Source organism: Drosophila serrata, unplaced genomic scaffold, assembly GCF_035046125.1.
Source record: "Drosophila serrata isolate PLE 108 unplaced genomic scaffold, ASM3504612v1 contig_243, whole genome shotgun sequence".
NCBI lineage: Eukaryota > Metazoa > Arthropoda > Insecta > Diptera > Drosophilidae > Drosophila > Drosophila serrata.
Window position 1 is genome coordinate 105,649 of NW_028257141.1, and position 26,151 is coordinate 131,799.

General features: G+C 46.3%; 2 protein-coding genes across 2 annotated transcripts in view; one reads left to right on the top strand and one right to left on the bottom strand.

The window, feature by feature from the left end:
• LOC110187879 (unconventional myosin-VIIa-like) overlaps positions 1-26,151 on the bottom strand; it is a 159,931-nt gene that overhangs the window by 74,304 nt on the left and 59,476 nt on the right. The window contains exon 4 of the mRNA XM_086832044.1: positions 25,562-25,706. Within this exon, the coding sequence (XP_086688170.1) occupies positions 25,562-25,706 (145 nt within the window). The remainder of the gene's footprint in view (positions 1-25,561; positions 25,707-26,151) is intronic.
• LOC147643863 (uncharacterized) lies at positions 16,245-22,326 on the top strand. Its single transcript, XM_086832041.1, has 2 exons — positions 16,245-17,919; positions 21,568-22,326. Exons 1-2 carry the CDS (start codon positions 16,945-16,947, stop codon positions 21,610-21,612), a joined length of 1,020 nt encoding a protein of 339 aa, XP_086688167.1. The 5' UTR covers positions 16,245-16,944; the 3' UTR covers positions 21,613-22,326.

Sequence of the window (26,151 nt, forward strand, 5' to 3'; positions counted from 1 at the left end):
TAAACGGCAGGAGGATCAAGACTATATCCACTGCAAAGGCACTCGACAAGGAGGTTGAAGACCTAACAAATATTCTGAACAACGCATTCAAAGAGACTTGTAAGCTAACATTCTCGAAGAAGCAATACCCACCGTGGTGGACAAAGGAACTAAGCGAGCTCAGAAAGAGCGCGAGAAAGTTCTTTAACCACAGCTATGTAACCCGGGATTGGGGAACATACAAAGAGGCACAAAAAATTTTCAAGAAGGCAGTATTCAAGGCCAAGAAAGAGTCCTGGCAAAACTACTGCGAGTCACTGGAAGACATAAAGGACTCGGCGAGAGTAAACAAAATCCTCGCCAAAGGGCACATAAGCCCAACCCTGATCAACAGAGCAGACGGCTCTGCTACGACGACAATTGAGGAGTCACTAGAGCTACTAGTTGACACCCACTTCCCAGGAAGCCTAAGAGTGAGCTCGGAACCCGAGGAGGGAACGAACTCTCAAAAGGACACACCTACGAAAGACATCATTACCACTGAGCGAATTCAGTGGGCAATAGATTCTTTCGATAAGTATAAAAGCCCGGGCCCAGACGGCTTAATACCGGCAATGCTACAATCAGCAAAGCATAGCATTTGCAAATGGCTAAAAGCCATTTACGAAGCTTGTTTAAGACTAACGCACATCACACTGCTGTGGAGAGACGCTAAAGTCATTTTTATACCGAAACCGGGCAGAAGGGGGCATATCCTAGCAAAGGATTATAGACCGATAAGTCTCACCTCCTTCGCCCTGAAGACACTAGATAGACTCTTGGACGTCCACATCCGAGAGTCTCTAGAAGGACATCAACTCTCGGATGCGCAGCATGCGTATCGCAGAGGAAAATCAACGGAAACAGCGCTACACGTAGTTGTACATCATGTCGAGAAGACATTACAACACAAACAATACACGATGGCAGCCTTCCTAGACATCGAAGACGCGTTTAATAACGTGAACCCCGACTCTATCCTTGTTAGGTATTGAGAGAGGCATCAGAGAGTGGATCGGGGTCATGCTAAAGAGCAGGACGATCACAGCCGAACTGAGTGGCAATCACCTCACGCGGACTGTGAAGAGAGGCACACCTCAGGGCGGGGTACTATCGCCCCTACTCTGGCTCACAAATATAAACGCCATATTGACAGATCTCAATACGAGTGGAGTTAAAGCAGTTGCATACGCAGACGACGTTATTAGCGAAATAGTGACGGGTGCGCTAGGTCGTTTAAACAAATGGGCAGAAACCTGCGAACTAGGTATCAACCCCACTAGAACAGAACAGAACTGCAGTGGTACGGCCATAAATTATCCAAGCGAGGGCAGCTGGAAGCAGGTCCCCAGTCGAGGCTCGACCGGGGATGCTGACCAATTGTAGTCGGGCGGGCCTAGGCAGTCTTTAATCAGCCTCCCCTCAAGTCAGGTGTGTGATGCGACCCGTGCACACTGACTTCCAGGTTCGCAGCTGAGGGGCAAATCCAGCTGTGTCTGCACGGAGCCTTCCCAGGGCCAGGCAACCCTGGGTCATAAGTGGCCTTGCCGCAGTTTTGGGGCGAAGCTGCGGTCGACCTGTTTTCAAAGCCCCAAACCCCCTCTGGCCCGCTGCGCTTGCCAGGTCGAGCAAAGCGGGCGTTCATGAATTGAGATGAATGCAACAAAGCGAGCTTCGGAACTCCCGGGAGAGGATAAACCCCATAAACTGTCAACGAAGGACGAGAAGGAGATGCAGAGGCCGAGACTGGTCGCTGCATCTCACATTGTATCGGAGACCGACGAAGAAGAGTCGCAATCCGAGGGGATTGCGAGTAGCACTCCCCAATCTAAACAAACCGGTGCGGCTCAGCTGGGCACCACCTCAGAGATGGCGAAAATGTCTCACCATCAGAGACGAGCGAGGGTCAACAGAGCCCGCTTCGTTCTCGGCAAGATAGCCAAGAACGAGGCTGAGAGCAAAACTGACCTTCGGGATGCCGAGGACAAGGCCAAATTCCTTGCGGAGATAGCGGAATTTAATAAGTACTGCACTGGTGGCACTGGTGGACGAGCTCCATGACGACGGTCGCCTGCTGTCGGAGAAGTGGGAGGAGATCGAGCCCAAGTTGGCCGACATGGTGACCGACAGGTTGGTTAGCAGGCCGACCGGCCCCATCCCCTCCTTCGACTCCTCAGACGTGGTCAGAGGGCACCGGGTCATCAGGTGCGACGACGGGTTCTCCCGAAGCTTCCTGGCGGAGTGTGTGGCTAAGATTAGCGACACATGGGCTGGCCTTAAGATTAGGCTAGTCCACGCCAGGAAGATTCCAAGAAGACCCAGAGCTCGCATTTGGTTACCAAAGGGCCAAACTAACCATGCGAGGGTGATCGCCTGTCTGAAGGCCCAGACATCCATACAGAGGACTGGACCATCCTCAGAGCAGAGCAGGAAATGAAGGCGAGCCAGCCTTTCCTCCTGCTAATAAACCAGCGCTGTATGCCCAAGCTGGAGGCAAATGACAACAAGGTCCGGTACGGCATCAGGAAGGCCAAGATAAAGGTCTTCTTGGCCGAGCCGGACGAGATTCTGGAGGAGGTCGATGACACCAACAAATTGTTGGACGCCACCCCCACCAATATCGATGTCGAGAATCGTGCAGATTAACCTGATGCGCAGCTCGCACGCTTCAGCTAATCTCACGATCCTTCTAAGGGAGAGGGATATCGACATCGGTTTGATACAGGAGCCTTGGACCAGGGACGGGCAAGTCGCTGGACTGAGAATCCAAGGATACACACTACTGTGCAAAATTCGAATGGTAGGTCGAGAGTTTCCATTGTAATTAAGAATCTTTTTAATGCTTTTCTCTGTCCCAATCTTAGCACACCTGACCTAGCAGTGGCCAGATTCGTGGCGGCGGATGGGAGCGGAGTCATCATATCATCGGCGTACATGGCCCATGACGAGCCGGCCCCGCCTGAGCCGGTAGTCAAGTTGCTGCAATGGGCGGAAGTGATGAAGAAAACCCTAGTGCTCGGGTGTGATGCGAATGCGAGGCACACACAGTTCGGAGACTAACGAAAGAGGTGAGTCACTCTTTGACAATATTATCTGTAGGAATGTAACGATAAGTAATAAGGGTAGTACGCGACCTTCATCTTTCCGAGCACGGAATATTTTCAAGGTTGGGAAGAGGTGTTTGACCTTACATTACTGTTCACGTCAATAGGCCCTTCGCGGCGCCGCCTCTGCCCACCGAGATTCCAAAGTTTTGCCGCTCTTGCACTCCCGCAAGTCGGCTCTTGGCGGACTGCTCATCGGGCCAGTCTAAGCGCTCCCGCACCCACTCTTCGATGTTCGTAAACTCCCGCTCCCGAATTCCCGATCTTCGCTCGCTGCTAAGCGAGCTGAGGGACGGCTAGTTCGCGCTCCACTTCGCGGGCCTGCTCTCGCACTGTTAAGCTTAGCTTATCGGTCGGGAACGCAGCCTTTACGTTTAAGCTAATTAGTACCATGTATGCAGCGCAATAAAGCTGACGATTTTTTAATTAACCACGACACCCCCGCCTTGCGGGCAGGACGCCCCCTACACATTTTGGTCCTTCAAGCCGGATTTCTACAGGATATCCTTCAGCCGTCTTACCAGCAGCTCCCGGCAACTGTCCGCCAAGATAAGTACGACCTCTTCCGTTTTTCGTTCTCGCTGCCGTTTTTTTTAACAGTGGGCCAAACATTTAAATTCGGTCGCACCGCTGAAAAATGTATTGTTTTTCTTCCCCATTGCTCATCCACTTGCCAACGGTACACACACACGCATTCTACACTTGTGCTAATATTTCCGTACAGAAAAAAGTCCTCCGTGAACAGAGAAAGTGTGTTACCAAAAGAAAGGCAAAATTAATATCGGGCAGCCGGTGTGCGCTTGTTGCGGAATTCACCCTGCTCGCCGAACAGTCCGCCGCTGTCACGCTATTCTTTTCGCTAATTTTCTCTACACATTTTTTTTGTTCGCACAGTTCAATACAGTCCACTTCCCGACGCTGCCAATACAAACCCTACATATTCTACAAACATCCATATATATTGGGCAAGCTTCGCGCTATTCTGCGCTGAGCATCGAACTCCCAGCTATTACATACATACATACATACACACGCCCGCAGAAGGGCATATCAAGTAATTTTTTGTTTTTTTTTTTTCGTCTCCTCTTTGTGCCCAGAGCGTGTACAAGCTCCTGCACTGATACATTCCACAGCCGAACAGTGCCGACGAAACAAAATCCGCCACCTACAATTTTTACAGAAAATAAAATGAACCAAGGATTTAAAATTATCCGAAATTTATAAATGCTATCTTTTATCTATACAAATTTACAATACATACCTATATATCGGGCAAGCTTCGCACTACTCTGAGCGGAGCAGCGAAACCCAAACACAAACGATGGTTGTTTTTTTTTGGTTTTTTATTGTCGTCAATTTAGCCGCCGACACGGCCGTGTTGTTGTTGCCCTGTAATTCTTGGGTCTCTCACTTACGCACTGCTTGCTGACGGCATCCCACATCAAGCAGTTCCGCTACCAAGAATCGAGTTCTTTTTATTCCACCTTTACGGCTTCAAACAATAGGCATTCCCGGCTAATTAAAAATTAAAAGTTATTTTGTTTTCGGGTTGCGCGACAGTTACCAACACAACTAAAATCCGAACTCCCTCCCATACGATCTGCGACTGCGACGGCAAGTGTTTAATTATTTTTACACTTAGCCGCCACAGCCGGCGAGTTGTTGTTGTTTTGGCCGTTTAATTCTTGGGTCCCTCACATACGCACTGCCTTGCCGACGGAATCACCCAGCAAACAGTTCCGCTACTACGAATCGAGTTTTTTAATTCCACCTTTCCGGCTTCCAACAATAAACATTCGCGGCGAATTAAAAATTAAAAAAAAATTATTTTGCTTTCGGGTTGCGCGACAATTACCAATACAAAAAAAAGGGAAAAAATCCGAACTCCCTCCCACACGATCTGCTACTGCAACGGCAGCTGTTTAATTATTTTTACACTTAGCCGCCACAGCCGGCGAGTTGTTGTTGTTTTGGCCGTTTAATTCTTGGGTCCCTCACATACGCACTGCCTTGCCGACGGCATCACCCAGCAAGCAGTTCCGCTACTAAGAATCGAGTTTTTTAATTCCACCGTTCCGGCTTCAAACAATAGGCATTCACGGCAAATTAAAAATTAAAAAAAAAAATAATTTTGTGTTCGGGTTGCGAGACAATTCCCAATACCACTCGAATCCGAACTCCCACCCCCACGATCTGCGACTGCGGCGGTGGTTGACATTTCAGTCGGCTTCCTCGATCCGAGCGTCAAGCCTTGTGGCCGAGGTTCATCTATTTTTTTTCTTTTCTCCACTTTATCCGTTCTGGGCGACCCAGACTGCGCGTTAGTGTGACCGTCCTCTCGTCCTACAGTCGACAAGTCCTGATCTACAGCATTCTATTCCGAGAATGCCCACGGGAGACGACAAAAAACCGCGTCCGATCCCATCTATCCATTTGGACATATCCAAATCCGCATCTCCGCGGGCGTCCCAATTGAAGCCAAGGGCTACTACGGCCATCTCAAGGGCAAAAAGCGACGAGACTGTCGATAGCTGCAAAAATGGCTCAGAATACGATAGATGCCGCTCTCAAGGCCTTCATTGCCACCACAGATCGGGTTAGCCACTTCGAGGCTACGATCCACACTCCGGGCGCCCTGGAGACTGAACGATTCGACATGTGCCAGGTTCATAGGGACCTAATCCGGGCTTTGTGGGAAAAGGTGGAGACGAGTTATGAGAGCTGCTCCGAACTGCTTTTCGGATCCGACGACGGCGCGGACACTTCAACGGTGTTAGAAGCTAAGAATAGCTACTGCTACTCCGTCTACTCCAGGTGCGTGGCCCAGCTGCAGGAGGTAATAGAACGGGGCGCGGCCCAGACCACACCGGTAGCCACCGAGGTGTTTGCGGGCGACTATCTTCGCTAGCCCACCTTCAGGGAATTGTTCACGGCGATTTATATTAACAACTCTCGGGTCACACCAGTCGAAAAATTGTTCCACCTATTGTCGAAAACAAGTGGCGACGCGAACGCCATAGTTTCCAAGGCCCCGCTCACCAATGAAGGTTTCGTCTCGGCGTGGCGAAGCCTCACTGACCGCTTCGAAAATCGAAGATTATTGGTTAACAGCCAGTTGAAAATCCTCTTCAACATCCAGGCTGTCCCTCAAGAATCGGGAGTCGCGCTGAAGGAACTGCAAAGCACCTTCCAAAGCTGCCTGACGGCGCTAGAAATGTCCTCCATTCAAGTTGAGGCTTGGGATTGTCTGTTGGTGTATATGGTTTCCTCAAAGCTTCCCAAAGTAACCCTTTCCCTGTGGGAACAATCCATCCACAACAAAGCCGAAATCCCAACCTGGAAGGAGTTGAATGCTTTCTTGACCGAGCGTCATCGCACTCTGGAGGCCATCGACGATGTCAAATCGGCACCCACGAGCGCTCCGGTTCGCAGGCTTAACTCGTACGAGACCCGAGTGGCTCCAGCCTCCAAGGGGTGCGATCTCTGTTCCCGAGAGAACCACCCCGTGCGCTTATGTCCACGGTTCCTTGAGATGGACGTGAGTGGGCGCTCTGAATACATTAAGAGAAAGCAGCTCTGCCTGAACTGTTTTGCACGAGGGCATCAGCAGCGGGACTGCCCCAGTGCTCACAGCTGCTCCACCTGCCACAGCCGTCATCACACGCTCCTGCACCGCGGTAATCCGTTTGCAACCGGTCCAAATCCGTTGGCGTCGACCAGGCCCCGGCCCGGGGCTACTACCATAGGGATGGGGGATACAGATGAGCACTCAGATGTACAGGTGTGTTTCGCTTCCGGCTCAGGAGCCGTCCTGTTGGGCACCGCCCTCATCACTGTGTGCCATTTGGGGTGCAGTTTCCAAGCGCGAGCCTTAAAAGACTCGGGGTCCGAGGCGACTTTCATTACGGAGCGGCTGTTCAACCTGGTTAAGCTTCCCTTCAAGACGATCCAAGCCCAAGTTTCCGGCCTTAATCAGTCTGTGTCCGCTCAGTCCACCAAAATGTGCCATTTTTTTATTCGGTCGCCAGTCAGACCCGGGTTACAACTTGAAGCCGCAGCCTACGTTCTCCCGCAGCTGTCCGGCAATCTGCCCTCGTACCCGATTCCGCGGGCGCTTCCCGACGTGCCCCTGGCAGATCCCAAGTTTTTCGAGAGCTTCCAAATCGACGTCTTAATAGGAGCTGACATTCTCCCGTTAGTCCTCCTCGGCAACTTCAAGGCTAACATCTGCGGGTCGCTTCTCGGCCAGGAGACCATTTTTGGATGGGTGTTGACAAGGCCCTTGTCTCCGGCCACTCCCCGCAGTCTGTCTGCCTTTTCCACACGAGTGTCCTGCGCCTCGGCCGACTCGCTGGATAAGCTCCTGACCAAATTCTGGGAGGTGGAGGAAGTGTCAACACGAATCGTCCCAAAATCGGAATCAAAATGTGTAGGGGGCGTCCTGCCGCAAGATCCTGGATAAATTTAGCCCAAGTAAAAATTCCCACGTCGCAAGCGAAGGTGAAGAGTAAGGCGGGGGCGTCATGGGCAATTCAAAAATCGTCAGCTTTATTGCGCTGCATACATGGTACTAATTAGCTTAAACGTAAAGGCTGCGTTCCCGACCGATAAGCTAAGCTTAACAGTGCGAGAGCAGGCCCGCGAAGTGGAGCGCGAACTAGCCGTCCCTCAGCTCGCTTAGCAGCGAGCGAAGATCGGGAATTCGGGAGCGGGAGTTTACGAACATCGAAGAGTGGGTGCGGGAGCGCTTAGACTGGCCCGATGAGCAGTCCGCCAAGAGCCGACTTGCGGGAGTGCAAGAGCGGCAAAACTTTGGAATCTCGGTGGGCAGAGGCGGCGCCGCGAACGGCCTCCAGACGTGAACATTACAATAGAACAAAATAATTACAGGGTCGAGAACTGGAGGGTATCAACAGAAGGAGGGTATCTCAGACCATAGATACATTTTCTTTGAAATAACGATACCAGTTAAGAAACAGGTGCCAAGAAGAAACCCCCGTAAGACGGATTGGAACAATTTCAGCGAAATTGTCCAATCTAAAGTAAACGGCAGGAGGATCAAGACTATATCCACTGCAAAGGCACTCGACAAGGAGGTTGAAGACCTAACAAATATTCTGAACAACGCATTCAAAGAGACTTGTAAGCTAACATTCTCGAAGAAGCAATACCCACCGTGGTGGACAAAGGAACTAAGCGAGCTCAGAAAGAGCGCGAGAAAGTTCTTTAACCACAGCTATGTAACCCGGGATTGGGGAACATACAAAGAGGCACAAAAAATTTTCAAGAAGGCAGTATTCAAGGCCAAGAAAGAGTCCTGGCAAAACTACTGCGAGTCACTGGAAGACATAAAGGACTCGGCGAGAGTAAACAAAATCCTCGCCAAAGGGCACATAAGCCCAACCCTGATCAACAGAGCAGACGGCTCTGCTACGACGACAATTGAGGAGTCACTAGAGCTACTAGTTGACACCCACTTCCCAGGAAGCCTAAGAGTGAGCTCGGAACCCGAGGAGGGAACGAACTCTCAAAAGGACACACCTACGAAAGACATCATTACCACTGAGCGAATTCAGTGGGCAATAGATTCTTTCGATAAGTATAAAAGCCCGGGCCCAGACGGCTTAATACCGGCAATGCTACAATCAGCAAAGCATAGCATTTGCAAATGGCTAAAAGCCATTTACGAAGCTTGTTTAAGACTAACGCACATCACACTGCTGTGGAGAGACGCTAAAGTCATTTTTATACCGAAACCGGGCAGAAGGGGGCATATCCTAGCAAAGGATTATAGACCGATAAGTCTCACCTCCTTCGCCCTGAAGACACTAGATAGACTCTTGGACGTCCACATCCGAGAGTCTCTAGAAGGACATCAACTCTCGGATGCGCAGCATGCGTATCGCAGAGGAAAATCAACGGAAACAGCGCTACACGTAGTTGTACATCATGTCGAGAAGACATTACAACACAAACAATACACGATGGCAGCCTTCCTAGACATCGAAGACGCGTTTAATAACGTGAACCCCGACTCTATCCTTGTTAGGTATTGAGAGAGGCATCAGAGAGTGGATCGGGGTCATGCTAAAGAGCAGGACGATCACAGCCGAACTGAGTGGCAATCACCTCACGCGGACTGTGAAGAGAGGCACACCTCAGGGCGGGGTACTATCGCCCCTACTCTGGCTCACAAATATAAACGCCATATTGACAGATCTCAATACGAGTGGAGTTAAAGCAGTTGCATACGCAGACGACGTTATTAGCGAAATAGTGACGGGTGCGCTAGGTCGTTTAAACAAATGGGCAGAAACCTGCGAACTAGGTATCAACCCCACTAGAACAGAACAGAACTGCAGTGGTACGGCCATAAATTATCCAAGCGAGGGCAGCTGGAAGCAGGTCCCCAGTCGAGGCTCGACCGGGGATGCTGACCAATTGTAGTCGGGCGGGCCTAGGCAGTCTTTAATCAGCCTCCCCTCAAGTCAGGTGTGTGATGCGACCCGTGCACACTGACTTCCAGGTTCGCAGCTGAGGGGCAAATCCAGCTGTGTCTGCACGGAGCCTTCCCAGGGCCAGGCAACCCTGGGTCATAAGTGGCCTTGCCGCAGTTTTGGGGCGAAGCTGCGGTCGACCTGTTTTCAAAGCCCCAAACCCCCTCTGGCCCGCTGCGCTTGCCAGGTCGAGCAAAGCGGGCGTTCATGAATTGAGATGAATGCAACAAAGCGAGCTTCGGAACTCCCGGGAGAGGATAAACCCCATAAACTGTCAACGAAGGACGAGAAGGAGATGCAGAGGCCGAGACTGGTCGCTGCATCTCACATTGTATCGGAGACCGACGAAGAAGAGTCGCAATCCGAGGGGATTGCGAGTAGCACTCCCCAATCTAAACAAACCGGTGCGGCTCAGCTGGGCACCACCTCAGAGATGGCGAAAATGTCTCACCATCAGAGACGAGCGAGGGTCAACAGAGCCCGCTTCGTTCTCGGCAAGATAGCCAAGAACGAGGCTGAGAGCAAAACTGACCTTCGGGATGCCGAGGACAAGGCCAAATTCCTTGCGGAGATAGCGGAATTTAATAAGTACTGCACTGGTGGCACTGGTGGACGAGCTCCATGACGACGGTCGCCTGCTGTCGGAGAAGTGGGAGGAGATCGAGCCCAAGTTGGCCGACATGGTGACCGACAGGTTGGTTAGCAGGCCGACCGGCCCCATCCCCTCCTTCGACTCCTCAGACGTGGTCAGAGGGCACCGGGTCATCAGGTGCGACGACGGGTTCTCCCGAAGCTTCCTGGCGGAGTGTGTGGCTAAGATTAGCGACACATGGGCTGGCCTTAAGATTAGGCTAGTCCACGCCAGGAAGATTCCAAGAAGACCCAGAGCTCGCATTTGGTTACCAAAGGGCCAAACTAACCATGCGAGGGTGATCGCCTGTCTGAAGGCCCAGACATCCATACAGAGGACTGGACCATCCTCAGAGCAGAGCAGGAAATGAAGGCGAGCCAGCCTTTCCTCCTGCTAATAAACCAGCGCTGTATGCCCAAGCTGGAGGCAAATGACAACAAGGTCCGGTACGGCATCAGGAAGGCCAAGATAAAGGTCTTCTTGGCCGAGCCGGACGAGATTCTGGAGGAGGTCGATGACACCAACAAATTGTTGGACGACATGGTCATCGACGACAAATCTCCCTACGCCACCCCCACCAATATCGATGTCGAGAATCGTGCAGATTAACCTGAAGCGCAGCTCGCACGCTTCAGCTAATCTCACGATCCTTCTAAGGGAGAGGGATATCGACATCGGTTTGATACAGGAGCCTTGGACCAGGGACGGGCAAGTCGCTGGACTGAGAATCCAAGGATACACACTACTGTGCAAAATTCGAATGGTAGGTCGAGAGTTTCCATTGTAATTAAGAATCTTTTTAATGCTTTTCTCTGTCCCAATCTTAGCACACCTGACCTAGCAGTGGCCAGATTCGTGGCGGCGGATGGGAGCGGAGTCATCATATCATCGGCGTACATGGCCCATGACGAGCCGGCCCCACCTGAGCCGGTAGTCAAGCTGCTGCAATGGGTGGAAGTGATGAAGACAACCCTAGTGCTCGGGTGTGATGCGAATGCGAGGCACACGCTCTGGGGGAGTTCGGAGACTAACGAAAGAGGTGAGTTATTAAGATATGTAATAAGGGTAGTACGTGACCTTCATCTTTCCGAGCACGGAAAAGTTTTAAGGTTGGGAAGAGGTGTTAGACCTTACATTACATATAGAACAAAATAATTACAGGGTCGAGAACTGGAGGGTATCAACAGAACACTCCTTCTCAGACCATAGATACAGACCAGACCAAAGAAACAAGTGCCAAGAAGAAACCCCCGTAAGACGGATTGGAACAATTTCAGCGAAATTGTCCAATCTAAAGTAAACGGCAGGAGGATCAAGACTATATCCACTGCAAAGGCACTCGGCAAGGAGGTTGAAGACCTAACAAATATTCTGAACAACGCATTCAAAAAGACTTGTAAGCTAACATTCTCGAAGAAGCAATACCCACCGTGGTGGACAAAGGAACTAAGCGAGCTCAGAAAGAGCGCGAGAAAGTTCTTTAACCACAGCTATGTAACCTGGGATTGGGGAACATACAAAGAGGCACAAAAAATTTTCAAGAAGGCAGTATTCAAGGCCAAGAAAGAGTCCTGGCAAAACCACTGCGAGTCCTAAAAGGCATGAAGGACTCGGCGAGAGTAAACAAAATCCTCGCCAAAGGGCACATAAGCCCTACCCTGATCAACAGAGCAGACGGCTCTGCTACGACGACAATTGAGGAGTCACCAGAGTCATTTTTATACCGAAACCGGGCAGAAGGGGGCATATCCTAGCAAAGGATTATAGACCGATAAGTCTCACCTCCTTCGCCCTGAAGACACTAGAGAGACTCCTGGACGTCCACATCCCAGAGCCTCTGGAAGGACATCAACTCTCGGATGCGCAGCATGCGTACCGCAGAGGAAAATCATCGGAAACAGCGCTACACCTAGTTGTACATCATGTCGAGAAGACATTACAACACAAACAATACACGATGGCAGCCTTCCTAGACATCGAAGGCGCGTTCAATAACGTGAACCCTTACTCTATCCTGGGCTCCCTCAACTTGCTAGGTATTGAAAGAGGCATCAGAGAGTGGATCGGAGTCATTCTAAAGAGCAGGACGATCACAGCCGAACTGAGTGGCACTCACCTCACGCGGACTGTGAAGAGTGGCACACCTCAGGGCGGGGTACTATCGCCCCTACTCTGGCTCACAAATATGAACGCCATATTGACAGATCTCAATACGGGTGGAGTCAAAGCAGTTGCATACGCGGACGACGTAGTACTGCTAGTATCAGGACCATACCCTGACGTTATTAGCGATATAATGACGGGTGCGCTAGGTCGTTTAAACAAATGGGCAGAAACCTGCGGACTAGGTATCAACCCCACTAAAACGGAACTTATGCTCTTCACACGAAGAACTAAGATACCTCCCTTCAACATGCCCAGTATTAGCGGCATGGAGCTAAAACTATCGGAGCGAGCGAAGTATCTAGGAGTTATTCTGGATAAAAAGCTCTCATGGAAAGATAACATTGCAGAAAGAGTAAGGAAAGCAAGCATCGCATTCTACTCTTGCAGGACAATGTTTGGGAACAAATGGGGACTGCACCCAAAGATAATTCTATGGCTCTACACTGCAGTGGTACGGCCAATTTTAACATACGGAGCCCTAGTATGGTGGCCGGCACTAACTAGGGCTTACAACAGAACGAAGCTGACACGGATGCAACGGGTAGCGAGTGCGGGGGCAGTGGGTGCGATGCGCTCATGCCCCGCGGCTGCGTTCAACGCTATCCTGAATATAATGCCGATAGAGCTGTTCGTTAAGGTCACTGCGGCACAGAGCGCAGTAAGACTCAAGGCGAGCAATTGCTGGAGGGACTACGGCGCCGGGCACGGCAAGATCCTTGGAAGCAGCGGCATTAACACAGACGTAAAGACCGATCATGTAGTCGGAAATGAAATTGGGGAACGCATTCTCGACATCATATCCATCAAGGGAAGACTGGAGTAGGGGCAGAGTAGTAGTGGAGAACGAGGTGTCCCTCTACACCGATGGCTCAAAAATGAGCTGCGGCGTAGGGGCTGGGATCTACGCTGAAAATTTGGGAATCGAAAAGGCTTTCAATCTCTCTAACTCAGCGACGGTCTTTCAGGTTGAGTTACAAGCCATAAGGGAAGCAGTCGAACTTTCCTTCAGGCAGGGCCTCAGGGACACCAGAGTGCGGATCTACTCGGATGGCCAAGCGGCTATTAAATCCCTAGCTGCCGTGAAAACGAACTCACGACTAGTGGCAGAATGCAAGGCCCTCAATAGACTTGCCGACAAAAATAAGGTACAAGTAACATGGGTACCGGGACACAACGAGATCCCAGGAAATGAGAGGGCAGACGAACTAGCCCGTCCAGGCTCGGCGGGGCTAAGTTCTGACTTCGAATTACCGATCTCCCTAAACGCGATCCAGACAAGGATCCATGACCACTTTAGGCAGATAGCTAATTAAGAATGGTAAAGTAAGAGCGATCACAGAAGGTCAAGGGAATGTTGGCCGAGGTACGACAAGAAACGAACCAGGGAACTACTATCCAACAGCAAGCGGGATATTAGCAGGTTTACGGCATTCACCATGGGACATTGGGCGATCGGTTCGCACGCAATGAAGTTGGGACTGCCATACAACGCAATCTGTAGAAGCTGTAGGCAACATACAGAGCAAGAGACACCGGAACATCTGCTCTGTTTCTGCCCAGCGCTAAACCACATCAGATTTCGCCACTCTGGTGCCTACCAGATGGAGTCACTGAGAAACATAGGAAAGCTGAAAGTTTCAGCAATCCTAGGTTTCCTTGCTGACTCTGGATGGTACTGATAGTGAATAACAACAACAAACAGAGGGAGTGGAACAAAAAGGAGCTTAGCTCTAATTGGAGGCCGCAGTAATGGGCCTCACCACTGTAACCTTCCATATACTGTAACCAGAGGCTCGATATACATATGTGGAAAGCACTGGGACCCATGGTCGCCATAACACGTACTATCCACAGACTTAAGCAACAACACTTTGCTGCTTAAGCCTTTCTGTACACGTCGACATTTTGTTGGCAACATAAAACAAGAAAGGAATCTAATTTCGGTACGCCGTTTGTATACCCTTGCAGATTTTAATTCGATCACTTGGAATTAATACAATATTAATTATACATATTTATTTAAAAAACATTGATATAATGAATGCTTCCATTTTATCCACCTATACATACATACGAGTCACCTTAATTTTTGAACACACCTCGTATTAAATTTATTGGTTTACATTTACAGTTTTGCATTTTCCACTATATTTATCGATCGTTTGTATGACAGCTATTGCATCTCTAAGATCTACATTGCCTTTGTACAAAGGGAATTGCAGAAATTCTGTGGAATTTCACCGCGGTAAACCATCTAATGTTCTTGGGTTTCGAAGGCTAGTTTTAAGAGGCTTAAAACATTGGGATATTTTTTGTATGTTTGTTTATTTATTTTTTCAAAAACAATTTTTAATACAAATTTCTGCACAAAACTTAACTAATTCAATATGGTGCATGCAATCAATAGGACTTGAGGTACAGTTTTAATCTCAAGTTTTTCTAAAGTGGACCGAGCATTTAAATTTTTTCCGTTTTTAGGTGACGGTAAGTCCTGTAACAAAAGTTTTCATCTGTTACCACGTTTAGTGCCAAAAGAGAATACATTTTTATACCCTTGCAGGGTATTATAATTTCAGTCAAAAGTTTGCAACGCAGTGAAGGAGGCACTTCCGACCATATAAAGTATATGTATATATTCTTGATCAGGATCAACAGCCGAGTCGATCTATCCATGTCCGTCTGTCCGCCTGTCCTTCTGTCCTTCTGTCCTTCTGTCCTTCTGTCCTTCTGTCCTTCTGTGCGTCTGTCCGTCTGTCCGTTTCTACGCAAACTATATAGCCATTTCATATCATTCTACAATTTTGTGTAAAATTTTATGAAAATCGGACTACTATATTCTATAGCTCCCATAGAAACGATCGAGAAATTACAATTAAATTAAAATTAAAAATTATAACTTTTTCAGTTTTCAACAGAATTGAATGAAATTTAAGATATAGCCATTTTATATTACTTTGCACTTTTGTGTAACATTTTATAAAAATCTGACTTATATATCAAATAGCTCCCATAGGAACGATCGAGAAATTAATACAATTAAAAATTATAACATTTTCAGTTTTGCACACATTTTCATCAAATTTTAGATATTGACATTTTATATTAGTCTTAAATTTTGTGTCAAAATGATGAAAATCTGACTATTATATCATAAAGGTGCCATACAAACGATCATTAGATGTAGAGAAAATGCAAATCTGTGAATATAAAACTGCAAACATATTATGTATAGGTGAATGAAATGAAAGCAGGTATTACTTCATTGTTTTTTTTAACATAAATATATATAATTTATATTGTATGGATTCCAAGTCATCGCAGTTCTATCTGCAAGGGTAATAAACTTCGGCGTGCCAAAGTTAGCTTCTTTTCTTGTTATATATAAGTCCAGGTGTGTCTATAATAAATGCACGTGCTGGAGCTCTCACTCTATATCTAACAATCGTTTGTATATCAGCTTTGTGATATAGTCGTCTGATTCGCATAAAATGAACACCGAAAATCTAGAATTACATAAAATGACTATCTAGATAAATTGTATGAAAATCTGTTGAAAACTGAAAAAGTTGTGCGATTTGCATAAAATTTTAATTAAAATTTTTGAATAATATAAATCGGCAAACAAATTTTAGATCATTCTTATGACAGCTATATAATATTATATGATATATATGATTGCGAGTATATAGAAGACTGGCTGCAGTTTCATTCAGATAGCTTCAAAACAGAGAGACATTCAGACGGACAGATGGACATGGCTAGATTGACTCGGCCGTTGATGATGACTCCTTCACTGCATTCCAAACTTCTGACTGAAATTATAATAATTGTCGGGAGCAGAAGCAGCAGATTTAATATTAGCATGTTTTAAATCATTATTTGTAAACAAGCGATCAGCTGCGGCAGAAGCTTTCCACCTCATAAGCCGGCATGAAAGCTCTTCCGCCGCAGCTCTTCTGTTTGGCTTATCTATTCTCTCGATTCATTCGCTCACTTACGTTGAAACTAAAAACACACAAAAACTTTGTAACCAAACCACACACAAGCACACACAAATTAAAACATAACTAATTTTACGCCAACACAAAACAAACCCCTCGCTAAATCAATTCGCTTAATAGGTGGCATAAATTAATGTCCTCCTCAAAACATTTGGTGACCCCGACGTGATCGCGTAAAAAATCGTTTTCGTTAAAATAAAAGGTGAAAAGTGCTTATATATAGTTCGTATGCTCACACAATACAATTGCATATCGTTGCATCGCTATTGAACTTTATCGGTACATTCGAGTACATAGCATCTCTTTATATATTTGTGCACTAGCATATAGTTGCAGCCCTTTTATATACTTCTCGTGCAAATTGTGTTTGTGCTGTTGGTTTTGGTGGTCCGATAGAACCGTTAGCTCGCGGTCAGTGAACGCCAAGCTTGGCTCCGCTATTCTTTCGTTCTCTATTCTCTGCGTTTGGTACAGCTGCATCGGTCGCAAACCCAAGGTGACATTTGAATACTCTTTTTGAAAATAAAATGGCAGAGAATGATTCGGTTACTGCGTGCCCATCCGGGGCCAATAGTGATTTTGACTTTTATAAAGCCAAAGCGGACTCGGTTTTTCGACAGCTAGTGGCTTTAAATGACTTTTTCGGTTCAGAAGAGGCGTCTCATTTTGATGAGGCCGACCTTCAAGTCAGGCTTGAGCTTATTGAACAAATGCAAGATAATTTTGATAAATCTCAAACAGCTGTCGAAAGGCTCAATCTACTTGAGCTGGCTAGTGATGTGCGTGCAAAATTTCTAAACATTTATTGTGCGGTGAAATCCAAAATATCTCGCGAACTAGCAAAACTCCGCCGAGTGTCAGTGATAAATTCGACTGCACTCCCAAATTTCAACATCGAGCAGGCTTCAACCTCCAGGGCTGGTGTCCGGGCCACTAGGCTGCCTGAGTTTAAGCTGCCACGATTTGGAGGCGCTTATATGGACTGGCCAGATTTCTACGCTATGTACACTACAGTCATCGGCAACAACGAGGACCTGACCAATTTGGAAAAATTCCAGCATCTACGCTCCTGTTTGGATGGACCCGCGTTAGACACAATTCGCTCGCTGGAGCCAACAGAGGCCAATTATGAGAAGGCAGTCGACCTATTGACTGCTAGGTTTGATAACAAACTTTTGCATTTTCAGGGGCACATACGATCTATTTTCAGGCTTTCTAGTGTGGTAAAAGGGTCGGCAAGGAGTTTGCGGCAATTGAGCGACGGCATCAACTCTCATCTGCGAGCCCTTAACACAATGGCAACCACCCAGGAGATTGCGGATGGAATGCTCATATCCCTGGTGTCCTCCAAACTGGATCAGCATACCCAGGAGAAGTGGGAAGAGGGATTGCCTACCAATAAGCTGCTAAAATGGACGGATATGGCTGCCTTTTTGGAGAAGAGATGTCGGATGATGGAAAACATAGAAAATGCTATGGTAACCCACACACCTAGCAACCAGGTGGGAAAAACTATAAATAAAAATGTCCAAAACGCTTGCACCGCATCATCCTACACCTCATTATGTATTTTGTGTGATTCTAAGGATCACTTTATTTCGAAATGTCCACAATTTATTGCCTTGAGTCCCACATTACGCTACAAAGAAGCAAAAAGGCTACATCTTTGCCTAAATTGCCTGCGTAAAGGCCACAGCCTGCAGCAGTGCAAAGCTGGGAACTGCAGGCATTGTCGCTCTAAGCATCATACATTGCTACATTTGGAGTCAAATCCTGCTTCATCACCCTCGCAGCCCACATCCACTTCTGCTCCTCAAAATAGTGCCTCGCTCATTTCTGCTTCGCCAAATTCACCCCCACCTAAAGCCTCGGTAGATCATCAATTTGATTATGTGCTTCTTGCCACTGCCATCATATATGTCCGAAATCGTTCCGGCATAATGGTGCCCTGCAGAGCCTTGCTCGACTCTGCATCGCAAATTAATTTCATTACTTCTCGACTCGCTCATCAATTGCAACTGTCAACTCGTCGCTTAAATACATGCATCTCAGGTATAGGAGAGTCTTCACTCATGGCTGATAAGGCGGTAGATATTATTGTACAATCTCGCAACAAAGGTTACCGAACATCATTCGCTGCAATAATGACTACCACCATCACAAATTATCAGCCGCATTTCGACCTAAACTCTTCAGAATGGAACATCCCCAGCAATTTATTCCTCGCCGATCCGCTCTTTCATAAAAGTCAAAGGATTGACATTCTTATAGGACCTGAAATCTTCTTCGACCTGCTTTGTGTTGGGCAGATACGGCTGGCCGTTCACCTTCCCTCCTTGCAAAAAACTAGATTGGGTTGGGTAGTATCCGGTGGCATATCTTCGCCGGCCCATAAACACTCTTCTCTTCCCGCATTGTCAGTTGAGCACGATGTACAATTGGAAACTGAATCGTTGCCGGACCTTGTCAAACGGTTTTGGGAAATTGACAGCTATTGTGGATCGTCATCTGCTCCAACTGATGAGGACGCCTTGTGCGAGAATTTATTTGCTCAATCTTATTCTCGGCTTGAGTCAGGCTAATATTCAGTTCGATTGCCCGCAAAGACTAGTCTCGATATGCTAGGAGATTCATACCATCGTGCTTCGCAGCGATTCAAATCCTTGGAATCCAAATGGGCTAGAAATCCTAATCTCAAGGCTCAATATATTGCCTTTATAAAGGAGTATATCGATTTAGGCCATATGTCGCTCTCTTGCAAGCAGTCAGCTTTGCCGCAATATTATTTGCCCCACCACTGCGTTCACAAATTGGACAGCTCGACTACCAAACTCAGGGTAGTCTTCGATGGTTCTGCCAAGTCTTCGTCTGGATACTCTTTAAACGAGTTGCTCTTTGCTGGTCCCTCCATTCAGCCTAAAATCTTCAGCACTTTGGTTCGGTTCAGATTCTGTAAAGTGGCACTATGCGGCGACATCTGCAAAATGTATCGCTGTGTGAGTGTCACCGAACCTGATAATCTGCTCCAATGCATCCTCTGGCGTGATAGTCCAAGCGAAGAAATTAAAATATACACCTTGGACACCGTCACTTATGGCACTAAGCCTGCTGCATTCCTAGCAATTCGTGCTATGCAGCAGCTCTCCTATGATGAGGAGAAGGATTTTCCTGTGGCAGCCAAGATCGTGCGTAGGGACTTTTATGTTGACGACCTTATTTCTGGAGGCGACTCGATCGAAGAGGTCGTTTATATCCGGCAGCAGGTTAAATCGTTACTTGCAAAAGGCCTATTTCTAATTCGTAAATGGTGCTCCAATGAGCCGGCCGCGCTTGAAGGAGAACTTGAGGCTGATCGCGAGAAAATGCTCAAATTCAGTGATGGGACTGACGTCGCCAAAACACTTGGCCTATACTGGGATACAAGTTCCGATAATTTGCTTTTTGGATTCTCTGGAAATGTAGCAGACAAGCCAGCTACCAAGCGCTCTATTTTATCAGCCGTAGCCAAATTCTACGATTCCCTAGGTCTTATAGCGCCCATTATAACCAGGATCTAAATATTCCTGCAAATCCTGTGGAAAGATAAGCTCGACTGGGATGAGACTTTGCCACAATCTTTGCATTCCTTATGGTTGGAACACTCCGCGCAAATCTCGGCAGTCAGCCATTTAAAATTTCCTCGCTTCATCATGCAATCTGACTCATCTTTGGAAATTCATGGATTTTGTGATGCAAGCTTGGCGGCATATGGTGCCTATATTTATGTGCGCTCCGAAACAGGGGGCACCTACTCATCACATTTGCTTTGCTCCAAGTCTAGAGTCTCGCCGCTTAAAACAATAACCATACCCAAACTTGAATTATGCGCAGCTCTATTGCTATCCGAACTCATCCACAACATCGCTAATGCCATTTCTCAGCCTTGCACATATCAATGTTGGTCTGACTCAACAATTGTGCTCTCTTGGATTCGCCAGGCCCCATCAGACTTTAACATTTTTGTCTCCAACAGAATCGCGCAGATTCAAGAAAGGACCAAGGATATGGCTTGGCATCATATATCGACCCACTACAACCCGGCTGACATATTATCCGGAGGATGTACTCCGCTCGAACTTTTGGATTCGACGTTGTGGCGTGAGGGCCCACCATTCCTGCGGACAGACGAAGCTTGCTGGCCGCCTCATACGCCTACTCTAGTAGATGTGCCTGAACGCCGCCGCCTCGCGCTGGTGCTGACGCAAAGCCAGGATATTTCGTATGGCTGCAAGTTTCAAAATTGTTTTGGAAAGCTGCAGCGAGTCTTTGGCTACATACATCGGTTCCTAATGCTAAAAGCCAAGGATGAGCCACGACGGCGAGGACCTCTTACAGTAGACGACATCAAGGGAGGCACGCATCTGCTCATCAAGGGAATCCAGCTCATCAACTTTGCTGAGGAGTATAAGGCCCTGCAATCCGAAAGGCAGATTTCCTCAAAAAGCAAGCTGTACTCGCTGCATCCAATCTGCGATGAATCGGGACTTATTCGAGTTGGCGGTCGGCTGCAGAATTCATTATTGGATTATGATGCAAAACACCCAATTTTGCTTCCCAAGGATCATCCAGTCACGTCAGCAATCATAGCTCACTATCATTTGAAATTTCTTCACTCATCGACTTCTGTGGTCCTTTCTACTCCAAGTCTGAAGTCAGAAACCGGCCACCCGTCAAATGCTATATCGCAATATTTGTTTGCTTCGCCACTAAAGCCTGCCATTTGGAGCTGGTGGAGGATTTGTCTGCGGCTTCATTCATTGCTGCCCTCAAGCGCTTCATAAGCCTAAGGGGCAAGCCTGGCACAATATGGTCCGATAACGCTACAAACTTCGTTGGAGCCAAAAACGAGCTGCTGGAACTGAGGCAACTGTTTCTCGCCGACCCTCAAAACAGCGATCTTCAGCAGGCCTTCGTTTCCATCGGGATCAAATGGCAATTTATTCCCCCTCGTTCGCCTCATTTCGGCGGCCTATGGGAGGCTGCCGTCAAATCTGCAAAATATCACTTTCATCGGGTCGTTGGCAACACTATTCTCGCATTCAATGAGCTTCGCACTTTAGTCTATGAAATTTCAGCGATGCTTAACTCTCGACCGCTCTGTCCAATTTCAGAAAACCCTAACGATTTGGATGTCCTTACACCTGGTCACTTTTTGATTGGGTCTTCTTTCGCCACAATCGAGGAGCCCGACATCACGCACCTCAGCATCGATCGGCTGAGCCGCTGGCAACGAGTTTGCCAAATTCAGCAAATCATCTGGCGGAAGTGGAGTACCAGCTACCTCTCGCTTTTACAAGAACGTGGGAAATGGCGTGCATCAAGGCCCAACATCCTACCGCATAGCATTGTGGTGCTCAAGGAGGACAACATCCCTCCGCTTCAATGGCGCCTTGGCAGAGTGGAGAGCATTATCCATGGAGCTGACGGTGTGGCCCGTGTCGCTGTCATTCGGACAGCCACCGGCCTAATAAAAAGGGCTGTTGGCAAAATAGCTGTTCTACCCCTGGAAACCACCTCATCTGGCAGCGTGCCGCATCCAGCGGGGGGAGCATGTCGGGAGCAGAAGCAGCAGATTTAATATTAGCATGTTTTAAATCATTATTTGTAAACAAGCGATCAGCTGCGGCAGAAGCTTTCCACCTCATAAGCCGGCATGAAAGATCTTCCGCCGCAGCTCTTCTGAATGGCTTATCTATTCTCTCGATTCATTCGCTCACTTACGTTGAAACTAAAAACACACAAAAACTTTGTAACCAAACCACACACAAGCACACACAAATTAAAACATAACTAATTTTACGCCAACACAAAACAAACCCCTCGCTAAATCAATTCGCTTAATAGGTGGCATAAATTAATGCCCTCCTCAAAACAATAATAATAAACATAAGTGGCTATAGCATTTAAAGTGCAAATGTAATGTGATTGTATGAAACCGGCAATGGTTAATTGTGCTCGTCTAACATGATTATTCTCCTTAAAAACTGATAAAGTTATTTTTATTACGACAGCTTTATTATTTTGTTCTGCAATACAGCCCGTTCGGAACTATTATACACTAATAAGAATGGAAAACAAGAAAGGAAGCTAACATCGACACGCCTCTTGCAGTTAGAACTTCGATGACTAGGAATTAATACAATATAAATTATATATATTTATGTAATGAACTAATACATGCTATAATTTGATTCACCTATATCTATATAATATATTTACAGTTTTACAGTCACAGATTTACCTTTTCCCTCTAACGATCGTTTGTATGGCACCTATATGATATAGTCGTCCGATTTTCACAAAATTAAAAAAAGAAAAATTTTGAATAATATTAAACTAAAAAAGATATTATTTTTAATTGTATTAATTTCTCGATCGTTCCTAGGGGAGCTATTTGAAATAGTAGTCCGAATTTCATAAAATCTATATATATATAAATGCTCTGTTCGTGTCTACTTCCTTCATAGACTTGAAAAGTTCTGAACCGTTTAAGCCCAAATTTTTACACAACATGCGTTGAGGTTTCAGCTCGGTTATTGTCTACTTTTAATGTTGATAGCTTATCTGCGGTTGCGAATATATCAATTTTTTTAGCGTTTCCCCGTGCCCATACTGCTGCGCCCTCTACAGGCAGCCAGCTGTATCGAAGCATTTTCTGTCAAACATTCAAAACATATTGAAAGAAGAAACTTGAAAAGTTCTGAGCCGTTTAAGCCCAAATTTTTACACAACATGCGTTGAGGTTCCAGCTCGGTTATTGTCTACTTTTGATGTTGATAGCTTATATGCATTTGCGAATATATCCAATTTTTGTTCGCGTTTCCCCGTGCCCCTACTGCTGCGCCCTCTATAGGCAGCCAGCTGAATCAAAGCATTTCCTGTCAAACATTCAAAACATATTGAAAGAAGAAATTGGAGATAAAAATTTTTTTTTTTGTTCAGGTTCAGTAAGAAACGAAGTCATGCCACCCAAGAAGTCGAGTTTGGGTCTTCGTACTCGCAATACAGAAGCAAACAGACGTAAGATTACGAATATGACTGACGAAGAAGGGGCCTCCGAGAGACTGAGCGGCTGAAAGCAATGCAGATGCACAACGAGGAATCAGCAGAAAGACGAGCAGATAGGCTTGAGAGAAAACGATTGAGAGTTAGGCAGTCGCGTTCTACAGCAATCGATTTGATTCACTCTCAAAATAATGAACGCGACAGGGCAAGGGTAGCTGAAGCGCGTTTACAGCTTGCAGCAGATCAAAACCTGCAACACAATCGTCTTGCATTCAGATATAATCCAACTGTTGATTACAGCTCGAATCGCAATGTCGTTATTGGCCGGATGCATCAGGTCTGCATATACTGTCAGGCTCCTTCGATTGAATCAGACGAAACTTCGGTCCGAGGAATATATCCATTTGCGGGATGCTGTGATGAATGACCGTAATACAACCAACGTTGGAAAGCTCACGATTTTGCCATCCTCATACATAGGTAGTCCACGCCACATGCATGAATATGCTCAAGATGCCATGGCATATGTTCGTTGCTACGGCCGTCCAGATTTATTTATCACCTTCACATGCAATCCAGCTTGGGACGAGACAGTATAGCTGTTATTTCCTGGACAATCATATAGGGATAGGCATGACATCACAACCCGTGTTTTCAGGCAAAAGCTCAAGTCAGTGATGGATTTCATTGTGAAACATGGAGTTTTTGGATCTGTGCGGTGCTGGATGTATTCAGTAGAATGGCAGAAAAGAGGATTGCCGCATGCGCACATACTGATTTGGCTGTATGATAAAATTACTCCAGACGAAATCGACGATGTTATATGCGCTGAGATTCCACGGGCCGAGGTTGATACGGATTTGCATGAAGTTGTCATCAAGAACATGATCCATGGCCCATGTGGTACCCTCAACCCATGTTCACCATGAATGGTAGACGGGAAGTGTTTCAAGCGATATCCTCGAGCATTTACAGCCAACACCGTAACAGGGGACGATGGATATCCTCTGTATAGGAGACGGTCAACTGAAGATGGAGGGACTTCGGCAACTTTAAACATAAGATGATATTGAGGTAGACAATCGTTGGGTGGTTCCATACTCACCACTATTGTCAAAGTCATACAAAGCGCACATCAACGTAGAATATTGCAATTCCGTGAAATCGATTAAATATAACTGCAAGTACGTGAATAAAGGCAGCGATATGGCAGTTTTTGGTGTTCAGCCAGAAAATGGTGACAGCAATGCAGTACGAGTTGTCGATGAAATCTCTCAATACCAGGCTGGAAGATACATAAGCAGCAACGAGGCTGCATGGAGAATTTTTTCGTTCCCCATTCATGAACGCTATCCAGCTGTAGTTCACTTGGCAGTCAATTTGGAGAATGGTCAACGTGTCTATTTCACAGAACTAAATGTGCAAGAAAGAGTCCTGAATCCGCCTACGACAACTCTGACTGCCTTCTTTACCTTATGCCAGGAAGATGCTGTTGCCATAACCTTGATGTATTCAGGAGTGCCCTCTTAACCACAATATGCCACAGAGAAACGTGGCAGGGTACAGCTAGTTTTATATAAACTTTTAGGATAATATGAAATTGCTGTAATTAATTTCACACCAAAATTCTGATTTACAAATGATTGATGAGGACAGATTAGGACGTGACCGATTTTTAGTGCAAACGTGACATGCGTCTGACACCAAGCATACTTAATAAAGTCCATGAGGCCTGTTGTTTTCTACGGACGGAGACAAGCAGAAGGACAAACGGACATGGGTAGATCGACCCGCCTGGTGATGCTGCTATAGTACCAAATTATAATGCCCTGGGGGTATCGAGTAAAAATCTATAAACCATTTGATAATTTGTTTTAAGATTGCTATCAAACATTCAATATTCAACATTAATTTCAATTTATTTATTACAGTTGGTTTAAGACAAAACCTATCTCTGATTTTAACGATTACAGAACAAAACCTTGAGTCTACTTCAAATATCTAAACAGTTAATTGCAATTTTATATTACATAAAAAAAACCGTCTACCTCGAAACAATTTATTTTAAGAAGTAACCAAATTATCTTACGTCAAACTTACCGAAAGCTTCCAAAACAGTGTTCGCTTCCAAAATTTGCTGTTGCATCCATGAAGAAACGTTTGTTGTAATTGTACATAAGTACTGTAATATAAACTTTGTGGTTTCAGTTTTTCCAGCCCCGGATTCTCCAGATATAACGCATGACTATAAATGCATAAAGGCGGCAATCATTTTAGCAAACAAATGTTACAGTAAAAATTAAATACAAAAATAAATTTAAATTGATTTTATAATACTTTTGTATAGTATTCATGTCTTTTACCAGAAGTTTTAAGTTTATAGGATTTGACGTTCGACAATACTGTAAACTGCAGTTTGGTTACAGAATTGTGTCCACAATTTTTTATTTATGTAAGATTTATACATTTTGACCTTTTTTAATACGCTTTTATTAGTTCGGGATGTATGTATGTATGTAACGGAATCTTTGAACACTATTGTCAAGGGCTTCCTAATAACTGATAAACTTGAAACATACTTCTCAAGGACCGATGACAATGCAATAATTTGATAAAAAATTTTCATTATCCTGATTAGGATAGTCAGAATTGATAAATTCTTTTATAGATCCTCCGTAAAAGAATAAGAG

What these genes read in the sequence shown, in the direction of transcription:
- LOC147643863 (XM_086832041.1), top strand. Translation starts at nt 16,945, where the DNA reads ATGGCAGAGAATGATTCGGTTACTGCGTGCCCATCCGGGGCCAATAGT. An exon ending in CCCACACACCTAGCAACCAG is followed by an intron (nt 17,920 to 21,567) that starts GTGGGAAAAACT and finishes GTCCAATTTCAG; the next exon opens with AAAACCCTAACGATTTGGAT.